The 13,316-nt window shown below is 38.3% G+C and overlaps 1 protein-coding gene across 1 annotated transcript in view; it reads left to right on the top strand.

The window, feature by feature from the left end:
• Positions 1-13,316, top strand: part of TEK (TEK receptor tyrosine kinase) — a 37,213-nt gene that overhangs the window by 8,264 nt on the left and 15,633 nt on the right. Inside the window, exons 2-5 of the mRNA XM_027715130.2 lie at positions 2,843-3,154; positions 8,066-8,176; positions 11,425-11,577; positions 12,420-12,551. Coding sequence (XP_027570931.1) covers positions 2,843-3,154; positions 8,066-8,176; positions 11,425-11,577; positions 12,420-12,551 — 708 coding nt within the window. The remainder of the gene's footprint in view (positions 1-2,842; positions 3,155-8,065; positions 8,177-11,424; positions 11,578-12,419; positions 12,552-13,316) is intronic.

Here is a 13,316-nt window from a genome sequence, read left to right as displayed (position 1 = left end):
CAGGAGTCAAAGAACTTTTTCAAGGCAGCACAGAGGATTGTCCCTGCTAAGAGGCAGTGTGTTTCCTGTCTGTATTTTTCATGCTTTTCTCAGAGAGCTAAATCCTGTTGTCCTTATGTGGTCCTTATATACTCAAAGTCATCATTAACATCAAGGACACGATTTGCCTAACTTTTGCCAGACTAGGCAAATTCCTTTTTAGCAGGCACTGTTGGGTTAGTTTAAGTTGCATTACCGTAAAGCCTTCCTATCAACTCCAAGGCCTTAGTCTGCTAGGGTGTTGTTGGTTTTTTGTCTGGTTGGTTTTTTTGTTTAGTTTTTTTTTTCCCAGATTACACATAAAACACAACTTTTCTTAGTGCAAAATATCATTTGGATTTATTTTAGCTTTTATTTTAATGTATTCCAGCTGTGAAGCTTTAGCTGCAAAACCATGCATGGCACATGGTTCCATACTTATGCATAGATATAAATTCACTTTGGAGGCAGAAAAGCCTTCTAGTGCTTCTCTGGGAAGACATGAAACTCTGTCTGTGTTCCTTCTACCTCAGTCAGATGGCTGGGTTACCCTACACTGTTTAATATAACAAAAAACCCCCTATATTTAGACAGAGAATCAGAACACTAGCCATTCACCAGTGGCTAGATTTTGATTCATTCAGAATCAAAATTATAGATAAGCAGTGAGTCTAACTTTTGGTTACTCTACAACTTTATTACACGATTTGTATTACTGCAAGGAAAGAGGTGTTCCTGAATCTGATTGGATATTGCTTCACTTCATCTTGCATATGGATCGAAGGCAACATGAAAGCTAGTCCTCAAAATTCAGACTTCTCCTGCTGCTTTTTCTCAATGTATTAAAAGGTTGAGACGCAGGGGAAGAAAAAGGTGTTATTTTTACCTTTCAATCTTTGTTGGAAGCCAGAGGAACAGAGAAATGCTATAGAAAATGGAACGTGAGCCCTGGATGAGCAGATATCCTCTGAAGGCCCCCGGCCCCTTGGGTCCATACTTCTGTATCAGAAAGACAAATTGGAAAGGCACTCTGTGACCTGTGGACGCTAGGCAGAAACATCAAAATATTCCAGTTCTGATCTCTAACACTCTGCCTGACCTCAACACAGATAATTATATCAAGTCATGGAATTTGGATGCAAATTTGGTTCTGAGTTTCATGAAAGTTTGCAGAAATCAGGATCTTGCAAATTATGGCTTTAAGAATATGCCTACATGGCATGGGATCCTTGCTGATATAAACTGAAGGTGCTCTCAGTGCTGGTGATTGATGAACTGTATCTGCCTTCAGCTGATGCCTCAGACCCATAGTAAGAGCACAAGCGTTCCCCATGTAAAACTAAGCGCCTTGAGATAAATGCCCTATAAAATTGATGAGTCTGGCCTAATTTCTATCACATATCTCTTTAACTTCATTCAAAGGATTTAGGTTTGCAATGTGCAGCAGGACAAACTGACTTTGCTGACCTGCACCTTTCTGTAGTATTTACTTTAATGGCCATTGCATCCTTTCCAGAAGGTTTCCTTTCTCCATTATGTAACTGCAAGCTATCTGGGCTGGCACATGAAAGGGTGGTGGCTGTGGAAGACTGGTTGGGTGTGGTGAGTGTCAATGTGCTGTCAAGATACTTCAGTCCCCAGAGTGGTTGCTTGCATTGAAAGCAGAGGAGGACCTCCTCCCTTGGCCCAGAGCACTGCAGAGACACACGCAAAGACTGCAGCCAGCACTAAGACCTTTTGACCTCCCTTATCTAAGACTATACCCCTTCCTTCCCATCAGAGAAACATTTGGAAGCTGAGTGGCATTAAATATTAGATCTCTCTGTGTAAATACAAAATACACTTGTATCCAAAGCAGGAAAATAGATGTGATGAATAAAAGAAATCAATTATTCTTCCTGTTTCAGCTGGAAAAAATGTTACTGCTTCCCTTCTCCTTACCCTGAATTTCAAAAATAAAGGGAAACGCCTATTATTTGCCAATTGTTCATTATAGAAGAACTGTATTTCCCTCCAGCTATTTGCATTTAAACAACTAAAACTGTAGCACTCTGCCAGTGGCTGTTTTGATTAGGCTTGTATCTATCATTTTCAAATGTCTTCCATCTTCATGTATTTCTGGAAGTTCTATAAATCAAAGGGAGTAATTTAGAGTGATTTAAACCTAACCTCACTTAACTGGTGTTGCTGACTTGCTCTTTCTTTTTGAGAAAGTTGCTCTGTGCTATGGTTCTTGCCACTGTCTGTTAGGGCTTCAAATGGTTATCATGTGATTGACTATGAAATCATTAGTTCAAATTCATAAAACAGCTAAAAAAACCACTACATGCTCCAAGCATTATCAGCTCCTATAACTGAAAGACATAACTGCTTTACATCAATTCATACATATTAAACCCATGTAAAAGACATAAAAGAAACACTATTAAACTGACAACCTTATCATCTGCTGCCCCTGTTACCAGCAAAGCATTGAGGTATTTATGTGCATGCCTAACTAAACACCGATCTATCTGCTCTTGCAACCCATGGTTTTCTTTGGGCTTCTGCAACAGCTCTTGAAAAAAATTCTACATATTTGCGAGACTTACTGCCTTTTCTGAGACGAACAAACTCCGTCTGTTTGTGTCATAAAAAGTAAATGCTAATGCCAGTGTAGCAGAATAGTTCATCTATGTTCTTGTTTTGCTCAAGAGCTATGCAGGGCACCAGACAGAGAAACCTTGAGTACAGGGTGAAACAGTTTACCTGGTGCTTTGATCATCCACATACTTGAAGTCTGCAGTAATTTTTTTGTTTGTTTGTTTGATGCTTTTTTCATTAGGTAAAGTGGAAGCAGCACTGGACCTCATACTGATCAATTCCTTCCCTCTGGTGGGCAACTCCGAGACATCACTGATATGTATCAATTCCAAATGGCGTTCCCGTGAGTCTATCACAATCGACCGAGACCAGGAGGATGTGACAAACCAGCACCGGGAACCACTGGAAGTTAATGAAGATTCAAAGAGAGCAGCAGCCAAAACAGTGGTGTGGAAGAGGGAACAGGCCAGGGAAACTATTGGAGCATATTACTGTGAAGGGAAACTCAAGGATGAGGTGACAAGGATACACACCATGAAGATGCCACTGCAAGGTACTGTATGGTGGTCAGATTTTTCAGTTATCTGCAGTGAGTTTTCCACATCTCGGACCCTTGATTCCTAAGCAAGGTTCCATTTTAAAATCTTGATAGGTCTGAAATGCAGATAGCTAAAATAACTATTCTATTTTTCTAAATAAATAGGTAACCTGAGCCTAGAAAATAATTGCCTTGCCTAAGGTCAGCAACATTGGATCTGCACATTCTGTGTCACTGTGAAACAGAAAAAAAAAAAGGATCCATTTCAACACTGGAAAGAAACTCCAGAGAAGTTTTACAAAATCTAAGAGGGTTATTCACAAAAACCCACTACAGATTTCACTATTCACTTGATTTCAGTTTTAAGGCTATGCATGGGAGAAGAAGCAAATATGGCAAGGGAGACAGTCAGATGAAAAGGTGGAATTTCCCAGGTCCAGCACACTACCTGTAAATTACAATTTTTTATGTGCAAAATTTCTCTTGCTTCTGGACCTCATAAGACATCTGGGACAAGGTTCTAAGCAGAGATCACCATAAACTACAGAAAAGTAAAAGAAATTTTGGGTAATTTTCTGCAGCACATCAAGTTCTCAAAACTGTGACTGATTTTTTTTGTAGATTTTACTGTGCTGCTAATGTTTTGTGCCATGGCAGCTGGTTATTCAGGTGACTTTACACTTTTAACCTTTCTTTGTAAGGTTTTAGTAAGACCAATTTTTGTTGTTGATATCTCCTGGAATTAGATAGTAAATTTATAAAAGGAGGTACTTTGATTTTTCAGAGCTGCAGCTAGCTTCTATTTATTTCTTTGAATAGGGGTATGTTGGAAGAAAGGTGCATTTTTCTTTGGCTTATGTTTTCTCTGACCAAATGTGGTCTTTGAAGGCTTTGGATTGGTCACCAAGAAAGCTCTGCAGATGCAGACTGACAACTCCATTGTTTCAAAGGAGGCTGCAGTGAGGAGGAGATAAGATAACAGTCCATGGAAAGTCAATATGTGACCTTGCCTGTGGCAGACTGCCAGTGAGCTAAGCACATTTCTGGCTGTTCTGTTGTAGAACAACATGCATGGGTGGAAGAATGTCTTCTGAATCAATCAGTTCTTTGCACTTGGTATCTGTGGACCTAGGAGCAGAGACTTTTAAGTAATCAAACTTTGAAAGCTTCTTATGTGGCAGAAGTTGTTCTAACTAGAAGTAACATTCACACCAGCAGTTGGTAGGTCTCTTTGATTCATTTCTGGGTTTGAATCTATTTCTCAGATTTTCTCTGCAAAAGCTTTCACTAACAAAATTTGAACTAGGAAATCCTCAGTGAAGGTGTATAATCTAATCAGATTAGATGAGTGAGGAAGAGGTGCATCAGAAATCCTCAAAGCTATTAAAATGCACAGAAAGAGGAAGAAGAAGTCAAGGAAGGACTGTGAAGTTTGGCAAAGCATTGGTAACTGGAAAACAGACCTCTTTCCACTTTACTGTTGTTGTCTGTATAATTTTTAAAGGTAGAATGCGCTTTTCAATAGCAAAAATTGAGCAAGAGTTGAAATTTGCAGTTTCCCATTAGGGACACAAAGAAATCACAGGAAGAAGGAGCACTTCTGAAAATCCAGCCCCTGTTTTGCATCCTCAGGGCAAGAAGTTGCTGAAACACTCACTAAGTGTTAATCATTTGGTTAGCCCCACTGAATTAGTGGAAACTGCCATCTGCCTGATTATATGCATATTACAAGGTATGAAGACAAAGTGAGGATTTTTGGTGTAAAATATGTAACAGTAACAGGTTCATTTTCCTGATTTATTCTATACATCTGCTATTCTGAAAGTAACAAGTCTATTCTCCTGAATTCTTTATGCTCAGTCATTATGGATACCCATAATATTCATACACGCAATGAGAAGGAAAAATTTATCCTTTATCTTTTCATGGGGAGTGGTGCTTATACTGCATACAGCACATATATATAGAATAGAACACTATAGAGAATAGCCTGTTGTCCATCTAGTCAAATATAATTTATGCAATTTATCTACACAATAAATGTTTATTTTCACGCGCATGATTGTATTTTCCCCACAGAAACTCAGACATAGAGTGGGAAAAGAGACAATAATGGAAACGCTAGCAACAGAGCATTATGGCACTTGTCCTGCAGCTCAGTTCGTTATGTCTCTATAAGGCATTGGCACACTCGAGATGTGAAATTGTGTAATACAAGTCACAATCTAAAAATATGTTGGAACTCAGCCCAACAGGGAGTGTGCATTTCTTTCCACTGCAACAATACCCTGAAGAAAAAGTGTTTTTGTTAAGCCTAACCAAATGCAAAGAAAAAAAAATAGGAATACAAAAGTGTAATATCTTGTTAAAACAATTGGTATTGCCTCACTAAATTTGGTCCAAAAAACACTGCAACTAAATCCCTTAGGATCCTTTGTAAGCAGTAATTTATTTTTGTGAAAGCTGTTGAATTTTTTTTTCTTATGTAGCTAATGATTTTCACTATGCATTTGTTATTAATAAATAACTTCTAACTTGGGAGCTGACAGTAAGTTGGGATTGCTTGAAGTTTTTGTTTGCCTGTTTCTTATGAGGTCTTATTTCATTATTCTCTATTAGAATTCTCTATTTCTTTAAGATATAAGTGCATATACCAGTGTCTAGGCAAAATGACAAATTCTCAATAGATTCTCATGCATGTACTTAATATCAAGCAGGAAGAGTCCTGCTGAAATCAATTGTATATCATTTACAAAGGAATGAAAACATGTGGCAGAGGCTCAGAGCATAAACAGTAGAACTGCACAGGGGATGGAAATTCCATTCTGCAAAGAATTGTGAGTTTTCAATAGTTGTCTTGTTTCTAATCATAAATAAAACATTAAAATGTCAAAAATTTCAAGGAAATAATATTCTAGAAGAGAAGCTGGCTTGGGCTGATAAAAATGTTTTCATTCTTGCTCAGATTTTCTTTCTTTAATTTTACATCACATAACACAAACATTTTGATTTTTAATTAAAATTCCATTCTGAAATGGGAATAATAAATTGTTCTTTTCTCAAATATTTCAAGAATATTATCCTTCTTTAACTCCTCAGATTTTACAAAATAGTATCATGGAGGTGCTAACATGAGTTCAGCCTCATACAAACCTTGATTTACCTGCTCATTTTTTACAGCTCTATTGTATACATATGACAGAAAGTTAGTTCATAATTTTTTTCTGTGCTTTCTGATCCTACCTCTGTGTATTTCTTTGCCACCAAATTTTGGCCACAGAGTCCAAATTTGTTTTCTGCATTTCCATTGTTGTGAATCAAAGAATACTTTATCAACAGCTTGGTAAAAATTAACCAAAAAAAGGAGGCATGATTATAGATAAAAGGCAATTTTTGATGAATAAGTTGTCTAACAGTTCATACTTACTTGTATGTGTGTTCCTTAAACAAATTATTTGTTGTGAAATAAATGCAACTTTAACAGAAATGGAACCCTTGCAAACGCAGAGCTGACTATGAATATGAATGCTCTTCTTCCAGCTGAAGCTCAGGGGGGTCTTCCTGTTGGAAAGGTGCCACTCACCTTGTTGGGGAGGCAGGTGGCAGCAGAAGGAAAAACAGATTGGCCTGTCTGAGAGGAACTTGCAGAGGAGGAACTCTTAAGGCTAAACAGCTTCAAAAACAGAAAGAGCAAAGGGACTGGTGCAAATCAATGCCTCACTCTCCTGAGTGCTCTAAAAGGGGAAGTACAAAGGTGCAACAATTCTCACTCAGGTAAAGAGCTGAAAAGTTTGGAAGTCAACTTCGCCTAAGAAGAGTTTTTTCCCCATATAACATATCAACAGCAATATGGCATAAACACTCAGAGCTAAAAATGGACTGAAAACCTGAATTTGTCCTCAAAACACTTCACAACTTTCCTTTGGAATTTTCAAAGTAAATGAAAGGAAGTATCCTTAACTTCTAACTTGTTTCAAAGTAATATGGTAATTAAAATCACCGTTTCACTGGTTTAAAAAAGACTGTTTCTTGAGATTTTTCTGTCCCTTTTCCAATTATCTTCTGAGAATATTTTTCCACTAGTAATGATAAGGAAAAGGCAGGAATGTTGTGAAAATCCTTCTATCTATTGCTTTCTTTTTTTGTTTAATCAAGAACTATAAACAAATGTGTAGAAATAGCTTTCTGTTTAAGCAGGAAAATGAATTTCAATTTTCCACTGGAAATTTGAAAAATATCACTGATCTAGACAGTCCCTCACACAGAATTTTTATTTTAATTGAGTCACATTTTCAGCTGAGAATATTTTGGTAAAAGTACCACTGCCTGTCTATATTATTTTTTTTCATTTAGTTCTTAGTGCAAGCCAACACTCTCTGTATTTTCAGAGAGCATGGTGAACAAGCACAAACCTATTCTATCTATGCATCTTCTCCAGACCCTGCATGATTGTGGTCTCCTGAACTATTTTGACAGTCCTGCATCATAAAACTTAAATAGAAAAGAACTGAGTCACTCTAGGTATTTTTTTGCCAATGACAGCATGTTCCCTACAATACAATTTCCAGTACTTTATCCAGTCTGCTTTAAAAATGTCTCAAGGGATCAAGAAACTTGGGAAAGTGTTTTACAGCCAGTTAGAGCTCCTAGTTATGAAGTATTTCCAGTTACTCAGCCAAAAGTCCATTATTTTTTCATGCCCCAGGTTCTAGTGGTAATCTGTTGTTTCAGGATATAGGCAGTTCCTCTGTCTTTGCCAAACATAGATTGAGGCTGCTGCTGGTAAAGAATCAGTTTATGCTCTAAAGAAATTTAGATGTCAAAACCTGGGTCAGGATCATGCTGCAAACCATTCTCAGCTTTCAGGCCAGGGACAAGAAAGTGACAATAACTGCTATTTACCACATGCTTCTGTTCTGTTTTCAGCCTCATTCTACCCAGTGGCATTAACTGTTACAGCAAATAAAGGGGAGCACGTGAATATTTCCTTCATCAGAATGGCATCAAAAGAGGAAGATGCAGTGATCTACAAGAATGGTAATCAATCTTTCTCGTCTTTTCACTTTCCTGCTATCATTGTCTTAGCTAAGTGCCAAGTAACTGTTTTAAAGTTATTGCTGATGCTGCCCACGCTGTATCAGACATAGTTCCTCACACATTTAATGTTCCTAAGGGAGCCATTTGCCATATCCAATATGTTGATCTGATTCGTTTCTCTTTCACCAAAATACCAAATCCTCTGTTTGTTGCTTTGTTTCTTATTTTCCTTTTTGATGTCCTTATACATCTCCTCATATGTTTGCCTGGGTTTAGGTTTTGTTTTGGTTTTGGGTTTTTTTTTGGGGGGGGGGAGTTTGGTGGGGTTTTTGTTTGTTTTGGTTGGTTGGTTGGTTTGGTTTGGGGTTTTTTTGTGGGGTTTTTCCCTTTTTTTTTTTTTGTTTGTTTGTTTGTTTTGTTTTGTTTTTACTGTGCCACTGTGAAGCCTGTGTGTCTTTCTTTGCACTTCTACTGCTTTTCAAGTCATACGTTTCGTTCCTCAAATGGCTTTTTGAGGTCATTTTTCTTCTACGATACTCTTCAGGCTAAGAAATTAATCACTAGTAGTCTGCTATTAGAAAGAAAAAACTGTAAACAAAATTTTGTCCTTACTTCATTCAACTACAAGAATTAGTCAGGTTGCAGCTTTCATAACACCAACTTTTCTGTATAACATGGGACCTAAATCACGTGTAATTCACTGTTCAGCTGCGTGTTGCTCCTGCTTGGCACTTGAAAACATGTGCTCTTTGCTATCTACCTCCTATAGAAATGTAGGAATATATAGGTCACTAAAACTCCCTGTGCCTTCATATTTAATTAGAATGTTAGACCACAACAAATTATAGTTGTTGAAAGCACAACATGTTTACCTGATAGTTTAGCATACAGTAAGCTACCAGGAAACAGGGAGTAAATACAATAGGGTGAAGTAAGGAAGTGTTGACACACACTAAAAGAATGGTGCAGTGGGTTAGCCTCAACCTCAGTTACTGATTACCTGGAGCACTTTTCTACGTCTGGAAGACAAAAATAAATAAAAAGTGTCTTTTAAAAAGGCAATATGCAAAGTAGAGTTTCATAAATACCTCCTTCTTTGCTCTTCAGAGATTCAGCTTTGCCAGGCACAGTGGGGAAAGTTTGCCATCACTTGTCATTTCAGGGTCTCTAGGAAATTTTGTTATTTCCTGTCAGCATTCTCTCATACAAGAGCCAGATGAGATGTTGGAGCAGGAGTGCTTACACCATGGCACTCCCTTAGCTGGGATTCCATCTGGAAATTTGGCAAAAAGTCCCAAACTGACTCTGGAAAGCAGGTCAAGTTTTTCACCTGAGATGCTGTTGAAACAACATGCCTGAGAATTCCTGATACAGCAGCTGGCAAAGAAGACAAAATACGTCTCCTGCCATATGTAGCTGTTGCAGTCTTTCATTTAAGTAATTTAAAGTACCACTTCCCCCTTACAGGGCCTCACAATGGCTGTCTAGAGGATGAAATTGTTCTTCTAAACAGTGTTTCTTTGAGACATCAGCCTAACATGTGTCATCTTGGAAAACAAGCCATAAAAAATTGAGCCTTGCTAACAGACTGTGAGCATACGCTTCTCTTAATGCTTTGCTGTCAAGTTTGTTACGCAGCTTGTAAGTCAAAAGATATCCAGAAAAAGCCTCACAGTTTCAAAACAAATCCATTCCATCATTTGTTCTCTTAATTTGGCCCTGTTTTCTTGGAAAACTGCTGTCATGTGTTGTCATGGACCGAAATGACCCACACTCTTTCGTCTGTTTTGGTAATGATCCCCCAGCAAAGTTTCATGTTTTTGGCTGCCTGAAATTTGGCTATAGTCAGATTGCTAGTATGATAATATTCATGATCACAGACAGTAAAGGTCCTGCTTGATGCTGTTTACCTTTTAAATTATTTCAGAAAGGTGAAAAAAATGAAAAAAAATGTTACATTTTCAGTGTAACTGTAAGGGGATGTAGAAGGTAAGGGCATTTGTGAGCATACCATCTGTTTAATGGTCATTCGGCCCTTCTAGCTGGCAAGTCAGAACAGGATCAGGCTGTCTGTCAGGGCTGTTAATGTGAGAAAGTTGGGGTTATGCAGCCTGGAGAAGAAAAGTCCCCAGAGAGACCTTATTGTGGCCTTACAGTACCTAAAAGGGATTGAAGGAAAGCTGGAGAGGCACTTTTGACAAGAGCATGTAGTGGCAGGACAAGGGGGATTGGCTTTAATCTGAAAGAGGATGGGTTTATATCAGATAGTAGAAAGAAATTCCTATATGTGAGTGTAGTAAGTCACTGGAACCTGATTTAGGGAAAGGTGTCCCTGCCCATGGCAGGGGGTTTGTAACTAGATGATCCAAATGGTTCCTTCCAACCCAAGCCATTTTAGTGAGTCCCCTATGGACATGCAGTACCCATTTAGTCACAGTTCTGCTCTGCGGGTTTGCTGGTGGTTGGCTCTATTTGTAGAGCGTGTATGAGCGCATGCACACATATTTTAGTGAGAACTGGCTGGACCTGGCATTAGCTGACAGCAGCTTTGCTCTAACAGACTGGAGTGGAAGGACCCCCAGAAGTCCTGAAGTTCAATGGATGCAGTTTCTCTTTGACAGCAATCAATGTTCAAATGTTGTTATTATTTCCACCCAGAAGGATGGGAGAGACCAAATGCTATTGCCTTACTTAGCAAACATTTATGACCAACTGCAGCAACTATAGAATAACACAGATAAGCCCTTTGGTGAAAAAAAAAAACCAACAAAACAACATAGAAGAGACAGAAACATGTTAAATCTGGGAAGATAAAGCTGTGCTCAGTTCTTTCTGTTTTGGTCTCCTCAGTAAGTCTTTGTGCTGCTCAGACTAAATTGGACCTGGCTGGCATTTGCTATTGAACTCCAGCTACCCTAAACTCCTTATGGATCATTACCCCTCACTTCAGAAAAGACCAAGAAACCAAATGAACATTTTAACCAGTAGACTCTTCGCAATGCTGAATGTGAAGTTGTTCGTCCATTTCATATACTAAATCTCCTCAAAATCTAGCTGCTTCTTTACTCACACCTCTCAATTATGAAAAACTAAGATAGCTAAAGAGCTGCCAGAAAATTCATAACTAATAAGTTGATTCTGCTGCTAAGCCCATCTCAGCTGTCCCCTTCAGTAACCAATGCAAACTGACTTCTGCATGTAGAGGGTGAATGACTTCTGTCTGTGGTATCTGTGTGCTCCTTTTCCAGGTTCCTTCATCCACTCTGTGCCCAGGCATGAAGTGCCAGGGGAGCTGGAAGTATCCTATCCTCAAGTTCAACCACATGATGCAGGGGTTTACTCTGCCAGATACATAGGAGGAAACCTCTTTACTACTGCTTACACAAGGCTTATTGTAAGACGTAAGTTCCATTAATGTGTGCTGTTGATTATTTTTTTAAAGTTATCATGAACCTGAAATGAAATATTGCGCCCAAATAAGGGCTAAAATCTTTCCTAGCATACACTGCCACCAGATTATGTCAGAAGAAATTTCTTCTCATGGATCTTTGGTACAAGCTAATATTGATTTATACAGAGAGAAAAATAAAAAGTCAGATTTAAGTTCAATTCATCTTAGCTATTTCCAGGAGAGCTAGCTCTTTTTTCAGCATCTCAGCTTTTTAAACATCAAGTAAGTATGAATGAAGGCTGTCATTCTCCGCTGTGTCTCCCTGTTCTCAGTGGTGGGCTATATTTAAACCTTATTTATTTTAAGATTTATCATCTTCTTCACAAACTATCCTAGCCTTAGTTAGCTCTTAAGGTTAATTTCCTAGTGGATGAAAAGACGAGTTTGGATATTTTCCATTAAGTATTCTAAATGTCTTGAGGCTCATGCTGCTGTGTCCATTTTCATCAGATATAAAGAAAACTATATTCTATTAACTTGGATAGAAATATAAAATTTATATGAAAAAATAAAGAGCTATTCAAATATCTCACAGTATAGAGAAAATGTTTATGATGGTAACATAACATCCAGAGGATACTTCTAGGAGTTGCAAATGAATTAATGTAGCACCCCAAATTTGAATTTTGAAGTTACTCCCAATTTACTAATTAAAGTGGTCCAGTTGGCTGGGGGATGGGGGTTCTATATGGATTGTAATTTTACATATTTTACTGTTTGTCTTAAAAATAATTTTACAACCTGATGGATTACTAAGAAGACAACAAATATGTCATATTTTTCCAAAAAAAGGATGTGAAGCTCAGAAATGGGGCCCTTCCTGTAGCTCCCATTGTCCTTCCTGCACGAACAACGGCATTTGTCATGAAGATACTGGGGAATGCATCTGTCCTCCAGGTTTTATGGGAAAAACATGTGAGAAAGGTAAGTAAATAATGCTTTCAGAGGTTGCTTATTAATTTGTTCTGAGTAATGGGAGTTGGCATATTATTGAGGGAAGCATCATATGGAGTAGCCTTGTTTTACTCTTTAAAGCTGTAGTATTTACAACTGGTGCTGGAGACAGGACAGAGTTGGGTGAGATGAACCCTGAGTTAGTAAGGCTGCTCTTGTGGTTGTGATTTAATTTCTCCCTCTCTTCTTTTATTAGAGATTATTTTGCTAGGGAAGATTAATATTTCCAACACTTCTTGATCAATATAACAACATGTTAGACAATATCTTCTAGGCTCTAGGCTCATTGTCTCACAAAAGGCTGGAGTACATGATCTTCCGAGGTCACTTCCAACTGGGGCTGTCCTGTGATTCTCTTGAAATGAGTATGCTCTATGCTACCGACTGACTGCTAAATGCGTGGCAAAATAGGAGATCTTAAGGATACACTGGCACTGGGAAATATGTTAGAGATTCCCTGGCTGCTACTGAAGAAGCTGCTAATGTGCTCACAGGGTGCTTGGTCTCCGTAGGTGCATATTGACAGGATATGTCTGTTTCTGCATATCTGTGTCTGTGACAACAAGTTTGGATTCTGGAAGAATTAGAGTAGGCATCACATTGCTTTGACCTCTCCAAGCAACTTTTGCATTCATTACTAAATACATATCCTTATATTTGACTGAATTTCAATGCTGCAAATACTAGAGCTAAGCTATTGAAATAGCTGACACCAAAACCACTCCAGGGTAGCAC

Source organism: Pipra filicauda, unplaced genomic scaffold, assembly GCF_003945595.2.
Source record: "Pipra filicauda isolate LSUMZ 115617 unplaced genomic scaffold, ASM394559v2 scaffold194_size2289513_pilon, whole genome shotgun sequence".
NCBI classification, from domain to species: Eukaryota; Metazoa; Chordata; class Aves; order Passeriformes; family Pipridae; genus Pipra; species Pipra filicauda.
Note: the sequence above shows the minus strand (reverse complement) of the source record. Positions and strands in the feature narration are given on the sequence as shown.